General features: G+C 51.3%; 1 protein-coding gene across 1 annotated transcript; it reads left to right on the top strand.

Annotated features, from left to right (window-relative positions):
• COL6A2 (collagen, type VI, alpha 2) lies at positions 1 to 22,911 on the top strand. The gene is made up of 27 exons (XM_009578584.1): positions 1 to 106; positions 1,043 to 1,641; positions 2,225 to 2,245; positions 2,966 to 3,031; positions 3,582 to 3,635; positions 3,747 to 3,791; positions 3,977 to 4,003; positions 4,274 to 4,300; positions 4,403 to 4,447; positions 5,659 to 5,712; positions 6,096 to 6,158; positions 6,426 to 6,488; positions 7,408 to 7,497; positions 8,362 to 8,424; positions 8,835 to 8,897; positions 9,040 to 9,102; positions 9,648 to 9,710; positions 10,129 to 10,179; positions 10,548 to 10,583; positions 10,953 to 11,015; positions 11,237 to 11,299; positions 11,580 to 11,615; positions 11,872 to 11,917; positions 12,196 to 12,348; positions 12,604 to 13,056; positions 13,391 to 13,429; positions 21,945 to 22,911. Exons 1-27 carry the CDS (start codon positions 1 to 3, stop codon positions 22,550 to 22,552), a joined length of 3,060 nt encoding a protein of 1,019 aa, XP_009576879.1. The 3' UTR covers positions 22,553 to 22,911.
• The last annotated feature ends 3,724 nt before the right edge of the window (positions 22,912 to 26,635 follow it).

Below are 26,635 nucleotides of genomic sequence, written 5' to 3'. Positions count from 1 at the left end.
ATGTTCCGAGAAGCCTTTTTTTCCACTCTCCTTTGCGTGGCTCTAGTTCCTCTCCATGCTCAGTTTGATGGGGATCCTGGAGATGTCAGTCCTACCTCCTGTGCAGGTATTAACCAGACAATTTAAGTGTCTCTCTCCTTTGTAAGCAGAAATTTCACTGAAAGCAATGGCCATGCTTAGTTGTAGATCCTGCTCACAAGGAATTGACGTTACAACTCTCCTGCCCCTTTGCACTCCTGGGCAGTGCCCCAGGGTAGCGATCTGCCTGTAGGGAACACCATCCTCCACCGAAACTCCCATTTCTGGGTTTGCATTGGAGTGCAGAGAGGTAGAGATTGAAGAGCTGGGGTCTGCCAGTGGTGCTTCTCCCAGCTGATGCAGTAGTAAATACCGGTCAGTCTCCAGAGCTCAGCTCTGTATCTGATGTCAAAGAACAGTCCATTTTGAATTTGACAATTTCAGCTCTTTTCAGTTGCAATGTGGAGGAGGAGATTTACGTGTCCAGCCTGACTTTTACAAAAAATGGCAAGATTTTCAAGATTGATTCAATAGTGGGCAGATGTTAGGATTTTGAAGTCTTGGGCACTGGCGAGTCGTCTGACCTGAACACAGATGTTACTGCTAGAGCTAAGTGGGACTTGTGCTTTTTCCAGTATCACACTTGGGTACGACTTTTTTTTGAAATGTTTATAAATCAGAGAGCAACCAGAAGCCTGGCAGGCAGCCTGGCGCATTCATTTAGCACAGGAGAGCAAAAGTCATACCCTTGCTCTTCTTCGTTCAAACCTGGCACTTAGTCCTCAGTTTCCTCATTTCCTCCAACCTAGGTGGAAATAACTCCTGATTAGTAAGAGCTGCAACACCCTTGCAGGAAGCTGAATCTCGAGCCTCGTGCTGTGGTTTGCTCTCTTCACAACTTCACGTGCTGTCCTCTATGTGCTGTCTGTATACGCTTCTCAGTCCAGGTTTCTGGGGGACAGTGAAGGGGGTGCAGCGGTGCATGAAGTGCTCTGACATGGTCTGAATAATTGTCTCCATGCAGAAAAGAGGAACTGCCCCATCAATGTGTACTTCATCATTGACACCTCGGAGAGTGTTGCTCTGCAGACTGTGCCTATCCAGAGCCTTGTGGATCAAATAAAGCGGTTCATCCCTGTGTTCATTGATAAACTGGAGAATGAGCTCTACCAGAACCAAGTCTACATCACTTGGCAGTTTGGTGGACTTCATTACTCAGATGTGGTGGAAATTTACAGCCCTTTAACGAGCAGCAAAGACATATACCTCCCCAGGCTGTCCGCTATTAACTACCTTGGCCGGGGCACCTTCACGGACTGCGCTATCTCCAACATGACAGAGCAGATCCAGACCCAGATGGCCTCGGGCGTGAACTTTGCGGTAGTCATTACTGATGGCCATGTCACTGGCAGCCCCTGCGGGGGGATGAAGATGCAGGCTGAGAGGGCGCGAGACATGGGGATCAAGCTCTTTGCAGTGGCCCCCAGTGAGAATGTCTACGAGCACGGACTGCGAGAGATTGCCAACCTGCCACACGAGCTGTACCGCAACAACTACGCCATCACGCAGAAGGACACCTTGGACACCGATGTGAACACCATTGAGAGGATAATCCAAGCTATGGTACGGAGTGCCACCTGAGGTGCAGGGAGTATAACGGGGGGGACAAGAGAAGCAGCGCGTGGATGGGGGCGATGCTTTCTGAGCAGCCCCGCAGTGGGTTTTGGCAGGGCTCTAGAGAGCACCTCTAGCAGGAAAAAGCCTCCGTTTTGTTTCCCTTCCTTTTCTATGTCCTTTCAGCACTTATGGGCCAAATGGAGTCTCGAGCACCTCTGATTTCTCTGGTTAGGTGCTCTGCCAGGACTCCTTCGTTTGCACCTCTGTTCCCCGGCATGTCTGGGCAGGCTGCCACCCTAGTCCTGGCTCTTGCCCAAGGCCAGACCCATACCACAGCCTGCTCCCCATCCAGGGGTGTGTGGAAGAGTGTGCAGCACTAAGACATATGCTCACCATCAGCATGGTCTTTGAGGCCCCACCTGTGAGACACTGTTAATCAGGGACTCTGCTGAGAACGTCTTCAAAGCCATGGGACCTTTATCACCTCCTCTCCTTTACCGTCACACACACCTCCAAGGGTGAGATGCTGTTTTTCTCTTGGGGCTGACCACCTTAACTGGTTCTGTTCATCCTGTTTTCTCCTTTGCAGAAACACGAAGCCTACGGAGAGGTGAGTGAGCAGCATCTTTATGCCATTGCCACACAACACGGGTTTAAATTGCTTCACTTACAGAAGACCAGCTCGTATCCCAAAGTACCAGGCCAGATTTTGCAGCGAGCTGCATGGGATGGGTCTCTGCCCACCTGTGGATCAGTGCAGAGCCTGGGGATCCATCCCCGTGCCCAGTGGTTAAAATGACATACTGGACTCTTCACTTTCTGCCTCCTCCTCACCTGCAATTAATTCAGGCCTATTGAACAGACTCATTTTATCACTTTGGAGGCATGTTTTGTAGATTCTCTGCAAGCTGAAGCTCCTGCCCTGCTGGTATCATGGACAGGGTTTGGCATACATAGGGAGGAGTGTGCAGAGCGATGCTGCAAAGGGCGTGCACATCCCCTGATGGGCCCAGAAGAGCAAGCCTACACCACCTCGCCTGACACTTAGCAGTTCTGTTCTTTCAGTTTGGGCCCGGAGCCAAGCCATAATGAATGTGCTTGTGGCAACTTTCTGCTTTTAATTTACGCGCAGCATTTTTCTGCATGATTGTTGCTGCCTCAACTCTGACCCAGCTGGAGCCATAGTAGTTTTTAGCACTGTGGTCACGGGGAGAGGTGCGCGGAAAGCCGTGGTGCAGAGCTGAGCTTCAGGTGCATGGTGGCTCAGCATGTGAAGCAGCCGGCATGCTGCAGTGCAGCAGTTACACCTTCTGTTTAATTTGTATTTCAGTGCTACAAGATGAGCTGCCTGGAGATTGCAGGTCCACCCGGTCCCAAGGGATACCGAGGGCAGAAGGTAAGTCGCCCCAACCTGTGGGAAGAGAATAATGCCCGTGCCTGCTACAGACACTGCAGGACGCCCTAGATCTCACCTCGACTGCAGCAGTCTTCACAGGCATAGCACCCAGGTGGGAAATAATTCCCCAGCATCTGACTTGGCCCTGGGAGACTGCTGTGCTGCAGTGAATGGAGCACACAGCCAGCAGCAGTGTTCATGTGCGTGCCGAGGCTGATGCATTGACAGCAGTGCAGAGAGGTATCCGTGCATCGGCCGTGCCAGCCACAGACAGCACCTGAGGACAACAGGAGTGAGGCAGCAGTTGTCTCCAATTCTCCCACCCTCAAGAGCAGAGCTCTCACGAGTGCAGGGCGTCCCACTCTCCTGCCCCCAGCTCTGTGTGCTCCCTTTCCCATACACTCTTCCCCCGACTTCCCCGGAATAAAGCAGGTCCTGCTCCACCAGCACGCTGCCCCAAACTCTGTAAGAGCCTGATGCTCCCAGAAATTGCCATTTTCTCACAGTCATCACCAAGCTCTGACTTATGTTGGGTTTTTTCTTTCCTTAGGGTGCAAAGGGGAACATGGGTGAACCAGGCTCCCCTGGGCTGAAGGGACGACAGGTGAGTTGTGGAAAGTCCCCCCCCGCCGCAGCCAGCAGTGCTGCCCCGCTCTTAGCTGGGACCACATCTCTGCCACGCTCGAGCTAACTCACTGTGTCTTCTTCCCTTAAGGGTGACCCAGGTATTGAAGGTCCGATCGGATACCCTGGTCCCAAGGTAAGAATCCCATAGCCGGTGACTGAACTCTTTGCATTCATTGATTTTTGGTAAAGCAAGGGGAGCGCTGCTTCTCCCTCTCCCCCTGCCTGTTTCCCACGCAAGACCCCCGGCATGCTGCTGCCTCCACTCCTGCTGATCCCCAGGCATTAACACAGCATTTTTCTTCTTTTCTTTTTGTCTAGGGTGTCCCAGGGCTGAAAGGAGAGAAGGTGAGAAAGAAGAGACCAAATGGCTGTCTGGGCACTTGGCAGGGGATGCACACCTTTCTGTTGCAAAGAGGGAGAGTTTAGCTGTAATGGGGAGAATAACAACCCTATTAATATGTAATTGCGGACATGGGGAGGGATTTCCAGGGGCATCCCAAAGCCTGTCTCCTTCAGGCATTGCATGATCTTGTGAAGTGTTGATGTTTTTGCTGACCTAAATGGCTGGGAGGGATGTAGGCAGACTGTCTGACTCCCGTCCTCTTCTTCCCCCAGGGCGAGATTGGATCCGATGGACGGAGGGTAAGAAAGGACATTTTCTAACTTGCATGTTGTTCCAGCTACCAACCCTTGAGTGTGTGTTAACAGATCGCTGATCCCTCTTCTTTTCCCCCTTGATCCCAGGGTGCCGCTGGTTTGGCAGGCAGGAACGGCACCGATGGACAGAAGGTAACAACACTGGGAGCACCCTGTAGTGTTGCTCCTGATGTTTCATTTCTTTACCCTCCCTTGTCCCCACAGGTTGTTTTGTTTATCCCATCCCACACACTAGCTTTTTTTTCTGACTGAGCTTTCTATGAACTTATTTGCACGTTATTCTGCATGTCATATGTAGAAATATTTGAGCTAGCTGGAGATTAATTAATTCAGGTCACAGAAGTGCTATCCCTCCGTCAGCAAGCTCTCTGCAGGAACTAGATGTGTAACACAGCCAGTCCTGCTGCAGGAGGTGATATGGCCTACACCATCTGGGTGTAGACATCTCATCTTGAGTGTTAGTGACCCCTACAGGACACATACACAGAAAGTTTTGCAGAAATTTGGTTTCCAAGGCAATTCGTCACAGAATCTGAAATTTCATCTCTAAGCTACTGCTTGTTCTTAATATTAAAGCCAGGTTCAAGTGCCTTGTAACAAAGTCCCTGAAATCCTCTGTCCCCTCTATGGTGTCTGTAGAGGGCCACGACCTCCCTTAGATCTGCATGCCATGCAGATGTACCACAGCAGGATAGCCTAATTTGAGATTATTTCAGCTGGCTTTGTCCACTGGCCAGCACACATTGGTTTTGCTTTGCACTTGCTTGTATACCCAGCCAAGTACATCTGTGAGATAATACCAGTTCTTCTTCCCACTCCTCAAATGCCTGCTGAAGCTCTAAAACACTAAAGTCCTTCAGTCCCCACTCTCTAGCCGGGGCAAGCTGTCTAAGTGCTGCCGGCAAAGCCATTATGGGGCGCAGAGCAAGGCGGTCACTGCTCTCACAGCATCCGTCAGGCAGCGTGGTTACTGCAGACCTGAGCTGCTCTGACACGAGATGCACAACGGAGGACCAGCACAACTGTGGACGTGAGTGACTGCCAAATCCAGCCTCAAGGGATGTGTCCATCACCCAGGGCACATGTGCGGGATAAGCATGCTTGAATTCCCACCAACACCCGTGCTACCAGTCAGGGCTTTTAGACTACTTTCTCCTCCTCCATTTGTCTCTGGACGCCACACTCCTGTTTAAGGAATACACGTGCTATTTATCCTCTAGCTGATGACAGGTATGGTCAGCAGATGATGTTAAAAATTAGTAACTGTTAACAAGAAAAGCCATATTTTCCCTTCAGACAGCTACAGCTTCTCACTTTTTTTCTTTTGAATGCTATCTCTCCAGGGCAAGCTGGGGAGAATTGGACCACCAGGCTGCAAGGGAGACCCCGGTGACAAGGTAGAAATGCTTTAGTCTTTCATTCAGCACATTAGCTGTGTAGCTGCTGAATAAGTTGCACATGTAGAAAAGATGGCCAATGAGAGGCTATTGGCCCATTTTCCTATCAATTGCATGATCTGATCCCAGGCCTGGGATCGCCAGAGTGGGGACCACAGCCTGATTTTTTGTGCCTCCTTTCCATATGCAAGTAAGCTGGGATCCCCCAATGTCCCTCCCCTCCACATTGAGAGGAGGAGCTGCTCCTTTCGTCAACACTAGCAACAAGCAAAAACTATTTTAGTCTCTAGAGCAACTTTCTAAGCCAGTTGATTTATTCTGCAGGGAAAGTGCATACTGTTGCCACTGCAAAATGTGTGGTTCTTTGTCCTTTCCTTCCCTAGGGCCCTGATGGCTACCCAGGAGATGCAGGAAACCAAGGTGAAAGAGGAGATGAAGGCATAAAGGTACAAGGGCTCTGAACAGTGAGCAGAGAGTATGGGCAGAGGCCACCAGTGGGGACGGCTAAACACCATTGCCTATATTTACTCTTAAATCCTTCGTAACTCATGGAGCCCATAGGCTCTGGGGTCTGGATCCCATCACCAGACACAGAAGCAGAGGGAAGAGCCTTGCTAGCCCTGCTCCTTGGGCTCTCATCGCGCACGTCAGTGATGCGCAACAACATGCTCGTGATGACACAGGCAATGACCATTGCTCTCTGGCTGTTTCAGGGAGATCCTGGCCGGCCTGGTCGCAGTGGACCCCCGGGACCTCCAGGAGAAAAAGGAAGCCCGGTAGGTTCATGCAGGATTCAGATGTCTGCAGTGTCTTACTAGGGTCTGCTCCATGTGGCACGGAGCCGGAGCAGTATCAGCTGCTGGTCACAGGGCAGGTGCAGTATAAAAATGACTGCTTGCCAACGCATCCTGGTGATTCTGCAAATTAGCCCAGCAGCATGGAGACAGCACAAGACCCTGGGTGGTCGAGGGAGCTCTCCTGCCATGAGTGTCTCCACCAGTAGAGTGGGCAACAGGAAAGGGGACTGCACAACGTCCCTGCAGCTGCCGAGAGCAAAATGAGAAAGGGTCTTGAGCATCTGTTCAGAGCAGAGAAAAGCAGGCAGAATAGACTTAGGAGGATTTACCTTTCTAGCCGATCCATTGCACTACATCTTTCCTCCTCTTCCCATCTTCTCCTGGGTAGAAAGGCCCCGTTTGGCCATGGTTTCCCCTGCCAGTCTCATGACTTCCTCACTGTTTGTGGCAGTGCCAGTGTTTGCAGGCTTTTTTTATTCATGTGAGCAAACTTTAACAATTAATTGCTCAGAGATCTAATGCAGGCTTTACCCTCTATACTTGACCTTATAGCCAAAGCGGTTGCTATGCTGATGGCAGGTTACTTCAGAGATAGTGGAGGAGGCTGAAGTAGCCCTCTGGCTTTAGGCAGGGCTGGACAGATGCTGTAAGGAAGAGTTGACAAGCCTTTGCGCTGGTTGTTGAAGGAAAGGTGACACAGCATCACACTGCTCCAAGGCTGGACCCTGTGCACATAGCTTTGACATGTTAGGCATGGTGGGTGTGTGGAAGCATAAGTTCTCATGTGTTCTCATACACACGTCTGCTCAAGAGTGGACTGCTTGACACAGGACAAGAGGCGGGGGGGGTGCACCTTGACCTCTCTTCCAACAAATTGTATTTCTTTTTCTTCTCCAAGGGACTTCCAGGCAACCCTGGAGCTCAAGGGCCTGCTGGAAGTAAGGGAAGAAGAGGTGAAACGGGAGCTCCTGGACCCAAAGGAGAGCCTGTAAGTGTCTGAATAGCTCTCTGGACAGTGGGCACACCACGGGATCCTGATGCAGTTTCATGGATGAGCTCTGAGAAGCTGCCCTATTTAGCCTACCTGCCCTGCCTTCTGCATCCCAAAAGATGTGCAGATGCTGATCTCTTTGTCTCCCCCGTCTTCACAGAGCAGTACTTCCATAATCCTAAACCTGATGTTAACCCTTTCACCTTAGAGAAGCATCCTGTATTCCCACAAATGCCTCTGTGGATGCCCAGGGATCCTTTGGCTGTACTCTAGCAAGTTCCCCAAACCTCTGGCTTCTCACAGGAGCTCGCAGAGTTGAGATCTGCTGGCTGTTATGGTAGAGCTCTCTGAAAAGGCCAGTGTCAAATCGCAGCCGTGTCACGACATTGATGGTGCCATGGAGACCCAAGCTAATGTGATGGGGCACTGCAAAATTTGGGGAGTGGGTTGGAGATTATGTTCCCTGGCACAATACAGCAGCACGGCTCCACCAGCTCCAAGAGGCCAGAGCCCAGCCGGCTTGCGTCCTGTGCGAGATCTCGTGGGGGAAGCAACACCAGATGAGCTGGAAGTAAAGCAGTCTTTAACCCTGAGGGAATGAACCATGAGTGTTTGTGGTCACTGCGGTGACCACCCTCCTGAAAGAATAGTCTGTCTGTGGCTTCCCAAAAGCCAAAGGCAAGATCCCCCAAGCAGGGCCAGCACAGGCATCCCTGCTCCCCCGCTGCCAGGCTCATGCTTGCGAAGGGGGCAAGGAGACGTCTCTTGGAACAGGAGGGAGAAGGCAGGGCAGCCAGGCGTCACTGTTCAGGTAGCATCCATCTTCAAATATCATTTATGTGACTTTCTGTGTCTGCCAAGGGTCGACGTGGAGATCCAGGGACAAAAGGCGGCAAAGGCACTCCTGGGGCCAAAGGAGAAAGGGTGAGTAAAGCAACTGCCCAGACCATTGCAAATGAGCCCCAGATGCACAGGACTGGTGTGTGTGATGCGCTACTGCCCAGTCATGAAGTGTCCAACACCAGAGCTGGGAATTGCAGATCCCAGTGGGCTCTGCATGTGTGCTCTGCTCCCACTGTGCCCACTGCCTGCCCTGGTGGCAGCAGGTACAGCCTCCTCTTCCAGGGCTTGATCCAGAGAGGGGATGAAGGACAGCAAAGCTCAAGGCTAAAAGAGACATGTTCAGAGGGCATGCTGCCCTGACACTGTGTTTCAAGCCAAGAAACACCAGATTTGAGAATGACATCATGCCTCCTTGCTCCAAGGAGCACTGCCATGCACACAAACAGCATTGGAGACATCCCTGACCAGAAATATCTTTACCCTTCTCACAGGGAGACCCTGGTCCAGAGGGTCCTCGTGGCCTGCCCGGTGAGGTTGGAAGCAAAGGAGCAAGGGTAAGCACAAAGCAGGGGTTGGTGACAGCCAGGAGGGAGGGAGAGTGCTGCTGCCATCCAGGGCAGCTCACCTGGCTTTCTCCTCATGAACACCTGACTGTACCTGCCTCTGTACGTTCTTGAGTCTTGCTTTGCTTTGCAGGGAGATCAAGGACTGCCAGGACCCCGAGGCCCTTCAGGTGCTGTGGGAGAACCAGGCAAGATAGTAAGTCATCCTGGGGCATCTGTGTGACCGTGTCCTCCCTCTGTGGTGAGAGCTTGTCCTACCGACATAAGCTGGCTGCACTGTCCCTCCCAAGGGGACCCTACCTGACCTTTTCTCAGGGAGGCTAAAAACTAGCCCAGAGGCCCCAGCTAGCCCCCGGGGCAAGGAGAAATCGCAAGACCCAGAAGTCCCTGCTTCTCCATCACTCCTGGTCCCAGGTGTTCCCATGACAATATGGAAGGGACCGTCAGAGCGGGTCACGGGGCAAGGGAAGATGGGGCTCCCCGGGAGCCCATTTGTCCTAGGTCTGTGGTTAGTCCAGCACCCCCCTGTGGCAGTAGTGCCGCGACATCCGTGTGGCTCTGCGGGACGCGGGAACACAAGTGCTGACTCGGTCACTGTCACAGTAACCTCATCGGGAGGGGAGATGGTCCTGCAGCATCGTCTCAAGAGCTGGTTTCTCCAGCACAGTCCCCTGTGTGGCCGGGGAGCTGCAGGGAACATCCTCACCCACTCCCTCCACTCTTCCCAACACTATCCTGCAGGGATCGCGTGGGGACCCTGGTGACTTGGGCCCAAGAGGTGACGCTGGACCACCAGGACCAAAGGTAAAGTCCCTGAATGCAACTCTGCATTTGAAAGGGTATTTTTGTGGTTTGTTGTTTTTTTTAAAAAAAAAAAAAACAGTTTCCACTGCAGAAACTTGTGTGCCTTGGAGACTGAATGGCTCAAACCTAAGCCTCCCTGTGGGGCAGAGATGTAGGTCTTGCTCTGGCCAAGGCAGCTCTGATTACATCCCTCACCCTGCACAGATTCAGGGATGTCCCTGGTGTGCGACATCCCCCAGACTCTGAGAAACCTCGCTCTGCACAGCCGTTCCCAATGTTTCAGGGCCAGCTGCAGAAGTCACAGCTCCTGGTGGTGTCTCACCCCAAGATGGGATGAAAACGGCTCTGGCTGTCACTGGCATCGCCAGGTCAAAAAGGCTGGGTTTGGTTTCTGACAGGTCATTTTTTTCTACCAAAGGGTGACAGAGGCAGACCTGGCTTTAGCTTCCCTGGACCCAGAGGACCGCAAGTAAGTATGCCTCATCCAGCGCAGACATACGCACCGTGAGGAAGCCTGTTTTCGTGGAGGTTGCTGTTGGAGCTGAGCAGCCTGGGAGAACAGGGAAGGAGGAAGAAAAATTATCAGGGTCACAAAAAAGTGAAGCCCACAAAGGGGGTAAGGGGGTTGAACATCAGGACTGAACCTGGCTGTGGCTCCATCAGCCTCGTGGCAGAGGTCCTGGGGACCCCAGCCTCGACGGCGGTGACGGGGACATGGCTGCGCCCACCACTCTAACCGTCAGCCTGAAGTTACACCTGCAGACTTCAGATGTATGCATGCACGGTGCGGGGCCAGTACCAGTTGGGTGCTCACCTCTCCCTCCTCTCCCTTCACAGGGTGACAAGGGTGAGAAGGGGCAGCCGGGACCCAAGGTAAGTGTGTTTGTCTCCATCACCTGTTTTTTGTACTGACTGAAATGCCAAGTAGCTGTCACCCGATCCTCCGGGTGTGTGGCCAAGGAGCCTGTCCTGCCGGCAGCTGCCCCGGCTATTCCCTGCAGCTGCGGGGCCTGGGTGTATCTCCCAAGCCCATCTCCTTTTGAAACCATCCGAAACATGCTTTGCAAAACTTCTTTATTCTTAGTTAATGCCTACGTAAATACCGTTTATTTGCTCTGCACTGAGCTGCTGGTTTAGAGGATGATCTCCCGGGCCAGGCAGGCATGTGCTTTTGAGGGGCTCATAGCAGTAGTGCCTCTGCCTGAGCTCCGTGCCGGATCTGTTTCTCCTTCCTTCGAACAGGGAGGAAGAGGTGAGCTTGGACCAAAAGGATTGCAAGGGACCAAAGGAGAGAAGGGGGAACCGGTAAGCAGACTTCCCTTACTGCCCACAGGGTCAGCGTCCCCCTCCCACGCCTCTGCCCACTCTCCTGCCTGCCCCGTGTCCCCAAGCTCAGCTGTGGCAGGCTGGTGACAGCGTTTAGCAGGGCTGTGCCTGACAAGGGGGTGAGGAGGAGCCCCAAACACCAGCGGCTGCATTGCCAGCCTTGCAGGGAAATATTTGACCCTTCTTTGCTTCTTCCCCAGGGTGATCCTGGCCCAGGAGGTGAGCCTGGACCCCGCGGTCCAACTGGTGAAGCAGGCCCCGAGGTACAGTACCATGCCATCCTGTCTGAGCAGATGCTGCAGCTCCCTCCTCTCCTCCCCACTTCTCCTTGGTGCTCTAAAGCCCAGTGGGCCTCCCTGCAGCAGGGCTTGCTGGAGGAGACACCAGCTGCCAGACATGTCTGCTGGCTCCCAGTGAGGCTTTGCTATCCTTCCCGTGGCAGACCTCTGCAAAAAGCGACGTTTTTGATGGCTTTGACATCTAGTTGCCAAAAAGGGAACTCATGGGAAAACTGTGCCTGAAATCCCTGTGCTCTTCTTACAGGGGACCCCCGGCCCACCAGGAGATCCTGGCCTGACTGTAAGTAGCCCTGCTCTGCAGCCCCCGGTGCTCTTGTCCTGGGGCAACCGAGGCTTTGCTGTGCACAGCCTGACACCGAAACAGGGCATCAGGTCCTGTTGCTGCCTGGCAGAGGTGGCCTGTGGCTTCCCACAGGAGCCAAGGAAAGAGGGGAGGGGGCCGCTGGGTGGGAAGGGAAAGGGGAGTCTTTCCCTTAGAGGGGACTGATGCTGTGTAAGGGGAGGGAGGCATTCACCCTGCACTCCTTTGCTGACAGGACTGTGACGTGATGACCTACGTGCGAGAGACATGCGGATGCTGTGGTGAGCAGACCATCGCCTCTCCCCAGGGCAGGGGAACGACCACTCGAGGGATGGGGAAAGGGGGTCACCAGAGGCTGCCTCCTTCTTCAGGAGCTCCCTTGAGGGAGCTCTGCCCCGTGAGCTGCCCTTTGCACTGAGCCACCAGCACAATGGGCTTTTTGCCGCTCTTGGTGTGATGCTAACTGCCTCCGTCTTGCAGATGGTCTCTTCTGCCCTGGTGGCTCTTGTTCCCACCATCATTGACCTTTGTGTTTTCCTCCTTCTGTCCCTCTCCCCAGACTGTGAGAAGCGCTGCGGTGCTCTGGACATCATGTTCGTTATAGACAGTTCAGAGAGTATTGGCTACACCAACTTCACCCTGGAGAAAAATTTTGTTGTCAACGTGGTCAGCCGGCTGGGCTCTATTGCCAAGGACCCCAAGTCGCAGACAGGTCTGGACTGTGTGGGGACAGAGTGGGGCACGGGGAAAAGAAAAGGGTCTTGGATCCCTCCAGCTTCCACGTTCATCTGTAGCTGATGGCTGCAATCCATCTCTCCAGCCCTTTCGCAACAGTTTCTGCTCTTCCCTCTTCCCTTCCCAGCTTTGTAGGCCAATCGGGCAGCTATTTACTGATATGAAAGTTTGCTGACTTTCTCCACTTTTCACTGAGGATGCAAAGCCAAGTAACGTGACACTTCATTGGCAGGTGCCCGTGTTGGGGTGGTGCAGTACAGTCACGAGGGGACCTTCGAAGCCATCAAGCTTGATGATGAGCGCATTGATTCACTGTCGAGCTTCAAGGAAGCAGTGAAGCGCCTGGAGTGGATCGCTGGAGGCACCTGGACACCATCTGCCCTTCAGTTTGCCTACAACAAGCTCATCAAGGAAAGCAGGCGAGAGAAAGCCCAAGTCTTTGCTGTGGTGATCACGGATGGGCGCTATGACCCCCGGGATGATGACAAGAACCTAGGGGCTCTTTGCGGTAGAGATGTGGTTGTCAACACCATTGGCATTGGAGACATGTTTGATCAGCCAGAACAGAGCGAGACCCTGGTCTCCATCGCCTGCAATGAACCCCAGCGAGTCCAGAAGATGAGGCTCTTCTCAGACCTGGTGGCAGAGGAATTCATTGACAAGATGGAGGACGTGCTTTGCCCAGGTCTGTACCTGTCCTTGCACAGTTCTTACTGGAACTGGAGTTTTCACCCCCAGGGTTTGGGGTGGGGGGCATATATGGTGTGTTGCAACGATTGCAGTGGCACTGTGTCCCAGCAGGTTGGCCAGTAGCTCATAAGCTGGGTCATTCATGGTGGGGGCTGACGTTTACGTAGCCCTGAATAAACAGTCCTTCCTCAGATACGGGCCAGCCTTTGGGGCAGTCCTTTGGAGTCCTTTCCCCTTGTAAGAGACGTCACCCTGCCAGCCTGACTGTGCATGCTGTGAAGGGCCATGGCAGCACGTCACTCAGCTTTCTTTGTTTCTTTTCCTTCCAGATCCACAGATCGTCTGCCCTGAGCTGCCCTGTCAGACAGGTAAACATTACAAGTAGCTTCATGCCATCTGCACAAAGTGGTAGGTCCAGGGGATAGTGCACAAGGAGTGGGAGGGGGGTGCGCAACCCTGTTCGTTCCCTTTGAATGGCAGGAGTTTGGGAAATAGTAGTATTTTACATGAGGAGAGGCTCCAGGGATTCATCTCCTGCTCTTTTTCTGTCTCTCTCAGTTCTCTGCACAGGTAGGTATGAGTGCACCATGTTAGTGCACCAGCATGGCTCAGCCCTGATATTTCTCCCTGTCCCAATTCCTGGGAGCCACCAGATTTTGACCTCCAAACTCGGCAATTAATTTTGCATTTGTTCCGTGTCTCTATTATACATCAAGTCAAAACCCCCTTGCTAAACTGTCCCACCCATGTGACCTTTGAAATGCAGAGCCCGACCTGCAGCACTGGGCAGGATGCTCCTTGGGAGTGACAAGGGCAGAGCAGAGGGTAGGGACATTTGCAAAATGACACCGTAGTGGACCCAAAGCTTTGGCTTCTCTAACGCTGGCTGTATTTAATTAACAATTAACTCAGGGTGTTGGATTAAAGGAAAAAGGCTATAAGGACCCTCTGGTATAAAGGAGACGGCTGCTGCTCACTGCAGATAGCTTTACTTGATCACATTTTGCTTGTTAAGGGGCAGATCTGCAACCTGAATTCCTAGAGATCCTGTCCGTCTGAGTCTCTGTGCCTGTTTAAGTACAATAGATGCACTATTTGCTGATATACACAAAGCTTATAGGGGACAAAGTTTTGCCAGTTCTTGCAATTTTTATCTCTACTCTTGCCGTGAATGTTTTTGTGGAAGTCCCCAGCTTCAACTCAGTATTATACAGAATCTCAAATTTCATTTTCAAAGAAGTCCCTTCGTTTCCATACGTTTCCATACATTTCCAAAGGAAAACTGGTCCCAGGATGCTCAGAAATCTGAACAAAGAAAAGCTATAATTATTCCCGTCTAAAATCTCTCACTAGTATTTTGAGTGTCTGCACCTGGCCATGCAAAGAGCACAATGTCCAACTGTGATGCTGAGCTATCCACACAGGCTCCTCTGCAGTGTCCTCTGAGGAGCTTTGTCCTGCGGATCTGTGCACAAGGAGGCAACTTCCCCATGCCACACTGTTGACTGCTCAGGTGTCTTCAAAGGTTCTGGTCTTTGCAGCCTCCCCGTTTCTGAAGAACACTGCAGGAGAGAGACTGATCCAAGCAGTGGCGCACTCATGTTCTCCTAGGCTTGGGCCATCAAAGCCCTCCAAAGCAAGGCGAAGTTGGCAGTTCTTTCCCTGTAGTGCACTTGGGGGTTTCTGTTCCTGATGCAAGGTGAGAACAGTTCACTGGTACCTGACAGTCCTGGGGACCAAAACAGAAATGGCTTGAGGAGGCATCTGAGGGGGTTCCCTCTTGGGCTAATACTTCAAGCCATGCCATAGGCAGGCCAGGTCAAGTGCAGGTTCTACACCTGCACCCCAGAGGACATGGGAGGTGGAGTGACATGGCTGGGTAGGTGTGGGACTCCTGTGAAAATGCCAGTACATCCATCTCAGCACAGGCAAAAGTCGTCCTGGTGTGCAAGGATCTGTGCCAGGCCCAGTAGATCAAGTTTTAAGTGATACCGAGGGATTCAGGGGCCTTTGGGCAAAGCACTGGATGGTCCATGATGCATTACTGTCATCATTTAGAAGGATTTGCAGTGATCACATTTGCCTAGTGGCAAGGGAACATGTTGGATGGGATGTGACATAAGGCACGTGACAGAGCCTAGGGCTTCTCTGCTCAGTGCTCAGCTTCCTCCGAGAACATCTCAAGAGTTGGTGCTAATTCACGTGCAAACCCTTTGGATGGAGATGGTGCCCTTTGCAGGGTATGTGAGTGAGCTTTGTGCACATCCAATGCGTGTGTCCAGTCGTAGACAGGCCAGACAGGTTCAGGTCAGGGATGCAGCTACACCCAGCCCTGTTCTTGGCCCCATGGCTGTCAGAGTTGCAGTCCTGGCACTCCAAGGAGCAAATCAATTGCTCATGCCAGGTACCCTAGCTCCAGCCTGGGTATGGTCAGCAGAGCACAGCGAGGGACAGGTATTACATACACTCCGGCTTCCTCCCTGCTGCCTTGCAGAGCCAGGCACATCACCACTTCTGGTTCACATCTGCAGCTGAAGGCGTGCTGCCTCAGTGCTTTGCCTAGGGAAATCCAGGTTTTCCTGTTTTCAGGGCAGACCCTTGTCTCCCTGTTAACACCCATCGATTACTGCGGTGCTAACAGGATGCTGGAGTGTTAAATGGGTTAAATGCTGAGCAAATCTGAACTGACCTCTTGCTTCAATAGAAACTGCATGACGCTCTCTGACGCTCTTTCTAACCCACGCAAAAGGCTTTGCTTTCAGCTTTGGGATGTTATTTGAATTTAAGTTCAGTACAACCAGGTGGAGACAGAGGTTCTCAGGGTCCTGACTAGCCCGGACACCGCACAGGAGCATTGCACACCGCAGAGCAGTGACTCTAGCCAGAGTGCCAGGCAAGGAATTCATATAATGCTGTCCCTTAGATGTCTTTCTGGCTCTACAGCATCATTTGTACAGTTTGCACGTAGCAGAGTGCAAAGCTACGTGATGGCTAAATCCCATACACAGAAAGAAGCTGGACCCCGTGGCCCTCTTCCTGAGCGCTGCTCTTTCTCCACCGTGCCTATGCTGGATGAGTGGCAAGGAACTGGGCAGTTAAGGTTTCATGTTATTTTCTGAGGTCTCTTTGTTGATGTGTGATTGATTTTTGGTGCGAATCCCATGGTTCCTCAGATGTAAAAGTGGCAGAAAGATTTAAAATCTGGCTTTGGTCTTTATTTCTCTGTCCCTCGTTAGCTCTGTTCTCTGGTGCAGTGCACGTAGGAAAACCAGGTAGCATTCAGAGACACAGCCATTGCTAGCAAGCCCTGAAAATATTCTTTTGACGCTCACTTGCAGATGACAGGAACCCTGGGAACGTAAACCCACTTATTTTCCGCCCCATGGAAGAGGGAGTCAACATAGATTTCCCCAGCACCATACATTCGATCGCCCAGTTCCTAAACTCCACGCGGGAAACCCAGGACCCCAGCATGTACACCCAGTTGGTGGCCACTTTGGCCTTTACCGCCGAAAAAGCCAAGTTTGCCACTGGAAATGAGCGGCAAGAGTGGATGGACTTGTTCATTGACACCTTCAAAATGGTGCACAGCGAGATTGTGGGGGACCCAGAAACCGTGCTAGGGCTTTGCTGACATGTCCGTTAGAGATTGGATAAAGCGGGTGGAGGCAGAGGTTGAGTGGAAGTGGTAATCGTCTTTCCTCGAGTGCCTGTTTGGCAGAGGGGGACAGGTACATTGGTAGATGCTCTTAGTTTAGGAGAAACACAGGCAGTGAAATGACTTGGTTGCGCTCAGCCAGGGATGTGACACAAGGGGCAGTCCTCTCTGGCTTGGCTGGCTGATGAGCATGGCGGCTTTCCCCATGTCAAGACATGTTCTTGTTTTGCCCACTGCTTTTCTGCAGAGGAACTGCGTTGCCTCGGTCTCTGAGCCAGCCATGCTGCTCCCCTCCAGCCCTCCCGTGCTCCAACCCTGCTCCAGCAGGCTAGCATGTCCCAGCCCTCAGCCACACACGAGCGTCAGGCTCCACCAAGGAGACAGCTGGCACGCATGTGGCTGAGGGCCAGAGCGAGCTCCTCGTTTGCAGAGAGCCTAATGATGCACTTTTCCCACGCCTTCCTATGTATGTATCTGCTGACCGCTTCTGAAGCATCTTCTGCATCCTCTCGCTGGGTTACCGTGAGGGCTTTCTTTGAGTCCTGCAAACCATTTTTGTGGCAAGACTGGCAAAGCAAGGTGCATCTCCTCTCGCCACAGTGAGTGTCTCTGTACAACCATTCAATGGGCAGCTGGGGATATTGAGGGGAAAGAGCAAACAGTGTGAGAGAGGGGGCAACCCTGGCTTTCCATCGAGAGCACCAAAATCTGGGGAGTGCTTCTCTCAGAAGCTGTATGAGCTCCCTCTGCCTTCTTCTCTGCTTGTACATTTGTGTTTCTTCTGTCTTAATTAGCAACATGTACCTGTTCATATCCAAGAGGTAGAAGTTGTGTAGGACCAGGCAGTCCAAAGCAAAAATCCATGACTGTGCAGTGAAACCTCTGTGATACGTTACACGAGCTATCTAAAAGCAAGTATTTAAACTTGCAGTATAACCCATTCAGTCCATACCCAGTGCTAGTTTGGTTCAGAGAGACTAGAGATCCACCACTTGTGCTGTGGATACGTGCGTTTAGACAAGGAGTGATATTTCCATGAGTTCAGCTGCCCCTGGTTTTCACAAAAAGTCAGGCAGGTGACTGACATTCCTGCCTCCAGAATAACTACTACCTAACTACTACCTGTAAGGAGAGAAAATGGCATTTTGTGTGCAGACACAAGAGTAGAAGTGTTTACTGCCAGCAAGTGAATTTTGCAGCCTATCTAACTGACGTGGTATTATTGCAATAAAGTATATTGAGCAAATGTCATATTTAATGGGCCGAAAGGAGATGTGTGGTCTTCAAAAATGCGGTTGGGGTGTAATGTTTCCAGGTGTGCAAAGTGGAGCCAATTGCCAAGCTCAGGCACGGGAATTGGAACCAGGAATTTGCCCACTTGGAACTTCTTGCAGTGTTTTCAACATTTGGGGCTTGCCAGTCTAGGCTAGAAGCTGTCCGACAACAGGCACGCAGGGGAGGTGTTTGTGTCGCTCAGCACATGAGCGGGTCAGATGCACTGCACAAAACTAGTCTTTCTCCCAAGGTTTCAGCACATTTTGCTCCCAGTCTATAGGAACAGGGAGCTCAGAGAACTCCGCTGTTGGCATATAATGGAGGAAAAATTGTTCAGAGAGCTTTAAATGGTGTGCTCAGAGTTTTAGGTGAAGGCAAAAGGATGAGGATCTGCCTGTGTCTGAGTCCATATGTTAGCATCTGGTCATAATCTGCATATTCCAGATAGTCTGTACAAAGCTAAGCTCCCTAATCTGTTTTGATTTTTACCCCAGAAGTAGCTTATGACTTAGCCTGCCGGGATGCAAGTAAGACTGAACTCAGAGTAGTTAAGCTGCTCCAGCCATGATGCTAGAGGAAAAGCCCCAAAGAAACACTGATCTGAAGAGAACATCTCAGGGCTGGGACGTCTTGCTGAACAAAACAAGGATTCAGCAAGACTTCAGCAAAGGGGGTTTAGACCTCATCACACAGTGGATGTTTATTTCATTTCCTTTGGAAATATTTCCTAGCAAAGCAGTGCAACATTGGAAACAAAAGACAGAAAACGTCTCTTTGTCTGAGCAGTATCTGCATTGGCCCTTGTTAGATAGAAGCAAGTGGGTGTAGTGGTGTTTTGCTAACATAATCCTGGCTAATCCCTCTGATAAAACCAGATAGATTTCATCACAGCAGTGGTTCCTTCAGTGAAGCTCTTGGGCAAAGGAAGGACACAGATCAGGGTTTGGCGAAAAGACAGTCCACACCTCCCCAAAGACACAGGAGGGGTTGTGAAAGGGTGAAGCCCCAGAAAGGGCTGGGAGGTCAGTCCCCATCTCACTGTCACTTTCATCTCCACTGTCAACAGTGTGAGACGACAGAGGAAATACAAGCTACCCAGGTTTTAGAAGAAGCAGGAACATGATGTGAATGGCTGGGGTTACTCTGCACACGCACATAACGAGATGGGTTGCTAATGGCAGGAAAATCGATGGTATTTCTGCTTTTTGTGCTATCTCTGTTATATGTCCTCAGCTGTGTCCTAGCACACGGTATGCAGTACGGTGAGCTGCAGGCATTCATGCCTTGCTGTAAGCTGCATGAGAAGGACTGGTGTTCCAATTAAAAGCATGATGTGAAGATTTTAGTTGGCGGGTGGTGCCTCCGAGAGCTTATCTTCCAGTTAAGGATGAGAATCTTGTTCCTTGCTGCAGGAAAGGGTGCTCGGGTCCTCAGCCTCCCAGAAATGGGAACAAGCTGCAACTTGACATGACACTGAACAGGACAAACTCAAGGTTTTGCTGTGCTGCCTCGCATCTGTTACATTCCCATGGGATAACTCATACGTAAAGGCAAAGGCATCTTATCACACTCCTCGAAGGCAGCCCTTTCCAGCTGTGAGGGCTGAGCAGCAAGCGGAGTGTCTCTGGGGAGTGCTCATGCAGTAGAGGCTGCCTGGAGAGTCAGACGTGCATTACACTCTCGCTGAAGCTCCATGGAGTGATGCTGCTCTCAGCCACGGTCTGCTTAACTAGGATCTCTTAAGGCTTGCTTCGGGACATGTGGGAGGCGGGTGGATCTTGCTTGTTGTCTCAAGAAACATGACTACATGTAGACAAGCATCGGGGGGGACAGACTGGTAACACTTCTCCAATACGATATGCAGCCCTCGCTCCCACCCGCTCGCTTCCACCTGCTTTTGCAGACCCCTACGTAGATTTTGGACTGAGTGGTTGCAAGGGGCATGGCTGCCTTCCTTTCCCCCTCCACGACTGCACAGAGCAGGTGAGGACCAGGAGTGCAGGTGCTGCCAAGGCAAAGTATTCTTGTGGCAGCAGCGCCTGCGTACCGGGAACTGCAGCATCAATGTACCTTTAGACAACATTTCTCAAGGAAGGTTGGGCAGAGGTGAGTACGTACCTTTATTGCTTTAAAGGAGTGGAGTACCGCAGTTGAATCTCAAAATCAGATATTCAAAAAGCTCATGGGGGAAAAAGCATCACTTGGAGACTGGTTTCTACTGCAGTCGGAACTGGCATTGCAGAAGCCTGTTCTCAATAAGACAGTGTAGGGTAAGCACTATTCAAGGCATGCCATCATTGTAGATATGTTTTACAGCATGGGCTAAGGAGAAATGCCAGTCTACAAGGTCTGGGAACATGATACAGAAAGAACCATGGACTTTTGCAATGTCCAACGAGTTAGGTTAAACCACCAGTGCCAGCAGAAGTTCCTGCATCAGGTTCGACTGTTTTATTACGAATGAAAGTGGTGCCAAATAGTCTGCGAGCTCAATGATATGCACCATCAGAGCTTCTGCTACACTCTCTTATGCTGTTGGATTCATGTTGGACACTGTCTCTGTAGTCTCAAGAGTGCATGTATCTATTTTGCTTAAAATGTAACTTCGCTGATACCGAATGTTGACTACACACATAGTACTAATGTACTAAACAGTGATCCATTTGCTGCTCAGCTCATACAAGGAATTATGCCCGTTCGGCACCCTGCCATGCTGAATCCAGTTGTAACAGCATTCAGCACTGAGGAAGCACTTTGTCAAGTTGGATTTGCTCATAGTACAGAAATTCAACCAAAAGTGATATTCCCATCCCAAAAGTTACCCCTTGTTGCCAGAAACGAATGCTTAAGCTGGGGCTGCTCCAGAATCTCCTATTACTTGCCAGTCATGCAACACAACATGACATTGGCTCCAGGACTTCACCCTTCGAGATTCAGTCTTAGAGCCACAGAGCTGCTTGACAGTGATATGGCCATTGCCCTGCTGCCAACGCAGGGGGTGGCCAGCCGCAGCGTGTACATCACAGATCAATACTGCTTTTGCAATCATATCCTGACTAGTGCTTTCAGCAGAGGAGGAAACTTGAAGAAGAAGAAAATTCAACAGTGTAGTAATGGAAGTGTTTCTCAGAGCAGTGCACACAGAGGAACACCAAATGCAATACAAGTAACTACTGCAAAGGAACAAAATAATGGTCCCTAACTAACACCTGTCTCCAAAGATTGCTGTTTTCTTCTCCCTTTTTTTCTGAGTTCATTCACTGTATTTATTCATATGCCCACATGCCCACTTTGTGGACAGGTGCTGTTCTGAGTGACTGAAGAACAATGTCCCACTGTGTTTCACTCAAATATTGGTCTGTTATATATCACAAAAGCTGCTTTACTACATACAGGTGCATCAACAAGGATAGTCTTGTTTTCCAACCGTATGACCCAACCTTTATAAGCTCTTCAGGAATTAGTGATTGCTGATTAAACTAATCTGGGTGAAAGGTATGAAAACAGCTTTTCCTACAAATCTGTGTGTGAAGAGTAACTCTGAAAGTAAACCACTCTCTAGAAGTAACCGAGAGGTTTGCAGACACTGCCTGCCATTAATCTCTGGATATTCCTGTTACAGATAAGAGCTGGGCACTGCTGTAAGAAAGTGGATGTAATTCTGGGACTGAAATGCACAGGCCTGTCTAATCTTATGGATGCTTGTGGAGGTCTGTAATAGGCCCCAGAATTAACATTCATTAAGACCTAGTGCCCAGGAGCTGAGGGAATTGGAGGCAAAGCTCCTACATTACAAACTGCAAAGACAGGCTTTGGCAGCAGAGTGGGGCTGGTCCTTTGGACAAAGGTGCACGGAGGCGACTCCAGCCCAGGCTGCCCGAGGCAAGCCCCAACCTTATCCTGTAGGCTTTCTTATGCTCCCAACTCTTGTCTTCTTCTTTCTCCTGCAGACCTTGCAGTGGCCCAGTGCACACAGCGCCCCGTTGATGTCGTCTTCTTGCTCGATGGCTCTGAAAGGATCGGGGAGCAGAATTTCCACAGGGCCCACCACTTTGTGGAGGAAGTGGCCCGACAGCTCACGCTGGCCAGGAGCAACAGCGACAACATGAATGCCCGGATTGCGCTGCTGCAGTATGGCAGTGAGAGGGACCAGAATGTGGTCTTCCCACTGACCTACAATCTGACGGAAATCTCCAATGCCCTGGCGCAGATCAAATACCTGGACTCATCCTCCAACATCGGGTCAGCCATCATACATGCCATCAACAACATTGTGCTTAGCCCGGGAGATGGGCAGCGACTCGCCCGGCGCAATGCTGAGCTCTCCTTCGTCTTCATCACTGACGGCATCACAGGAAGCAAGAACCTCGAGGAGGCCATCAACTCCATGAAGAAGCAAGACGTCATGCCCACAGTAGTGGCTCTCGGGACTGACGTAGACATGGACGGCCTGCTGAAGCTTGGCCTCGGGGACCGGGCAGCCATCTTCCGGGAGAAGGACTATGACAGCCTCTCCCAGCCCAGTTTCTTCGACAGGTTCATTAGGTGGATATGTTAAATGAAGGGAGTGCACATGTCCTCCTCTCACCAGTATACACACTCCTGATATTACCTGTTTCATTTTCTTCCCTCTGTATGGTTGCTTGCAACTCTGAGCTGGCCCAGAACACCCGCCCTCTCGGTCCTCCTTTCTAGCCGAAATCCAGAGCTCTTTTTTGGTTTTCATGATGAAAAGTTGTGTATCTTACATTTATGGTGCTAATTAAAACCAAGATCAAAGCAGGATACAGAGCCATACAACATACTTCTGTAAAGCTTTATACACACTAAGCCAAGCCTTGTGTATGTACTGTAATCCTAGGGGGGCTTGTCAGGGAAGCGAGAAACCTTTCCAGTGTAGTAGGACAAATGATCATCTCTAGTTTTCAAAAACCCTCAATATCCCTCAGTGTCCTGTGAGGAGCTTTATGGATGTGACATCACCCATTCTTCAGCAAACCCTTTTCTAGATTATCTCATCTTTTTTGTTCTCTCAGTACTTCTGCCCTGAGAGAACCGAGTGAGTTTATGACACACCACATGCTGCCTGAAATGGTCAGCTTCTTGCTTTCCTTTTGCATGGCCCTTGGTGGCTTGCTCCTCTTTTCCGCGAGCAACGGGATGGTTGCTTTGTTTTGCTGCCTTCTACAGTTGTCTGCAGACGCTCCTTTTGGGGCTCTATCTATTCTGAATTTCACAGATCATCTTTAAGATCCTCATTTTCCTGTGGACCATACCTCCCTTGCTTTCTTCTGCTATTCCAACTTTCATCAGAACCTGTTCATTTATTACAGCACCAAAATCCTGGCTGAGAGGGGTAGCATGCCTCCCAGCATCTCACAAAACACTGGGCAGCCACCGGAGCTGCCTCCCTGTCATCCCACTGTGCTCAAAGCAACCATGGTGCCTTCTTCCCACCGGTATCTGCTGAGCAATGCCCAGATTTGAACTTGAATTGTGCTGACTGCAAAAATAAACAAATAAACTCTTTTCACCCTATCCTGAAAAAGCCTCCCTATTCTGTAGTTTGTCTCTTTTTTTTCATTACTTTTAATGAGCGGTTGATTCTCCTGGTGCTAAGCTGGTAAGTCCAGATAAGTTTGTATTCTGCCTCTCCTCACAAATGTTGGAGCACAAGGATAGGGGTCCCTGCAGCACAGGGGTTGTGGGGCACTGCTGAGAACCTGAAGGACCACAGGATGCTGATGGGGCCCCTCCAGCTCTCCCCACTGTCTCCAGCAGTCCCCTTGCAGAACTCTTTCTCTGCCCCCTGGCCCCACACCCCCCCAGTGCCCATCAAACTGTGGTCTCTCAGCACAACGAAGACCATGTCTTCATTCCTCACCTGCTCCATGTTCCTCACCTGTTCATGGGTGGGAAGAGCAGGGGTCCTCAGGTGCCCCTCTTTGAGCGGGGCTGTGCCTTTCCCCACCATGAAGGTGGCATTGCACCTGAGTCAGACTTTCCCCACGCTTTCTTCAGCCCCTCTTGCATCCAACACTTGTGTGTCTCAAGCCAGGACAGTGGGGCAGGGGAACCCTCCAAGGACAGGGGCATTTCTGTAAGGTAGCATCCGTGGTGGTGGAGGTGGGATGGGGAGGAGAGGCTGGGCAGGGCTTGGGTTGTCCATAGGGGCCCCCAGGCACAGCGTGCAGAGGAGCTGGCAGCACAGGTGCAGGGAAGGGCATGGCGGTGGGGAGCTGTGGCCATACGTGCTGCAGTGTCACTGCCGTGTTTTCCCTCCTTTGGAAAGAAGAGATATATCGGAGCTTCGAGGGCCACAGGACAAAACACAACTGCATCCAGAGAGGAGACACAGGAGTGAAATCCCACTGCCCCAGCATGCACACATGCCCAGCCAGCAGTGCAACAAGGATGAAAAAGGCTGCGCTGGCAGTAAATCTGGGTGAGATGTGCTGCGCCACCTCTTTTGGAGATTCCCTCTGCCACAGGGAGCTGCTTGTGTTTGTGCTGCTGGGTCCAGCAACAAGTCACACCAGCTGGTAGCAAAGCCTTCTTTATAATGGGGGCTGGGAAGGGTCCTCTTGAGCCATGACAATGGGCAAACCAAAAATAAAACAGCAGCAAAAGCAGCCCTGTGTTAAAATTGTTGTGGTGAAAGCACTGCCAGGCTTTTCACCTTTCCTGGCGAGCGTGCCACAGTCCCATGGCCATGACTCAGGCTTCAGAAAGAGAGCTCCCTACTTTTTCCTATTAATTATTACCCTGGCGTGGAGGATGGCAACCCGTACAGCTCAGCAAGGGGAAAGTTACGGCATTCCCCGGCCAGCCCCTCTGCTACAGCTGAGAAAGCTCACGCAAAATGTAAGGACTTCTACAGGCGGTGGAATCCATGTTAGCAGCCGGCATCATTGCCCACGAAAAAACACGCGGACACCAGCAGATTGCAAACCAGCACGTGATGCTCCCCACGCTGCTACCTGCAGCCTCAGGGATAACTTTCAGTGGGATCTCCCGACAGAGGATGGAGCTGCTGTCCATCATCTCACAGCAATTCCACGTCAAAGAATTTACAAGCTAAAACCAAGAAAATCACTCAGCAGGTAAAACGCCGCTCTAAGAGAAAGAGGAAAGGAGCGGAGCAACATGCAGGTGGTTCCCATGGGGCGTTCGCCTTCGTGTTTTGTTGCTTCACTGCCGTGCAGGTGGGAGATGTCCTCTTCAGTCAGAGTCAGAACTGCTGCTTGAGCTGCTGGAGTGCTGGGGGAGATACAACAACTTTACGGTAGCACGGAAACAACCCTCTTTCACACCATTTCTGATAGGTGTTAGCGATTCTGTGGTGGGTGCCTGTTCCCGGTACCCAGCTGGGTCCAGGTTGAGCCTGCAGCAGTGGTGGCTGCAGACCCACCTCTCCCCAGGTGTCTTTGCATGCCAGCAAAAGAGGTGCCCTCAGGTTTGCACGGTGGCTGGATTGCAAGCCAGTAATTAGTTAATGTCAAGGCCCCAGGGGCCATACGGAGGGTGAGCCTGCATGGGAGTCAGCACAGCACCACGGCCTCAGACAGCAAACCCCAGCTGGGATACCTTGACTTGAAGATAAAATGACTACTAATAACATCACCGCAATGTTTATTGCAATGCTGTTATAAACCATGTTTTAGAGTTTGGAGCCATTATTTTTCTGCTTGGAGAATATAATTACAGGCATATCGTGGGAGGGATGGTTTTTTTATTATTATTTTACCAGGCTGTTCAAGCCAAATAAGCAAATTCCAGAAGGGTCCTGGTCTCTGCCAGCAAGGGCAAACATCAAGGCAGATCACTTTCAGAGCCGTTACACAGTGAGAGGAGCTGATGGTTTGCTTTGTTTGGGAAATCCTCCTACCTCCAATGGTGGAACTGGGGTTTTGTTTAGCAGTCCCTCACTCAGAGGTACTCTGGATGGTGCCTATCCCTGGAATGGCATTTTCTGCAGCATCTACTCCCAGCACAGAAAATTGCTTTTCCTTTTTTTTTTTTTTTGGTTGGTCGGTTGGTTGGTTGGTTTTTGGTTTTTAAGAGGGAACTGAACTGCTCCTCTGCTGAGGGACACTGAGTGAATGTCCCTTACGGAGGCACGACTCGCTCTTGGGTGAGCAGAACAAAGTCCTGGGATTTAATACACTGCGTGGTGCACCCTGAGCTGTGTCACTGTTTCAAATGGCTTCAAGGAATATCATGGATCACATGTCAAAAGACTTGCTTGACATGACTCATGCTTGCCTATTTATTAACCAAACAGGAGTCTCCACATCTAAAAAAAGCCACTGAGGTGTTGGCTCCAGCCACCACAGGGTGGAAGAGGGGAGCCCCAGCTGCCCAGGCTGGATGCTGTGGCATGGCATGAGGGGGTCTGAAGGATCACAGCAAAGATTCGAAAGGGTCCGCTGCCGTCTCACTCTTACCTTGCCTCCGTGGTGTTTGGAGTGCTTCGAGTGCTTCTTCTTGTGCTTCTTATGGTGCTTCTGATGGCAGTCAGGGGGGTACGGTGGGCACCCCGGCATTCCCGGTGGTCCCGGATGGGGGTGCCCATGGGGATGATGCCCCAGCGGGGGGTGCCCATGGGGGTGCTGCCCTGGTGGGTAGGGGCCAGGCGGAG

This window comes from Fulmarus glacialis, unplaced genomic scaffold, assembly GCF_000690835.1.
Source record: "Fulmarus glacialis isolate BGI_N327 unplaced genomic scaffold, ASM69083v1 Scaffold47685, whole genome shotgun sequence".
Classification (NCBI taxonomy): Eukaryota; Metazoa; Chordata; class Aves; order Procellariiformes; family Procellariidae; genus Fulmarus; species Fulmarus glacialis.
The sequence above is the reverse complement of the archived record's forward strand: the minus strand, read 5'-3'. Positions and strand labels throughout refer to the sequence as shown.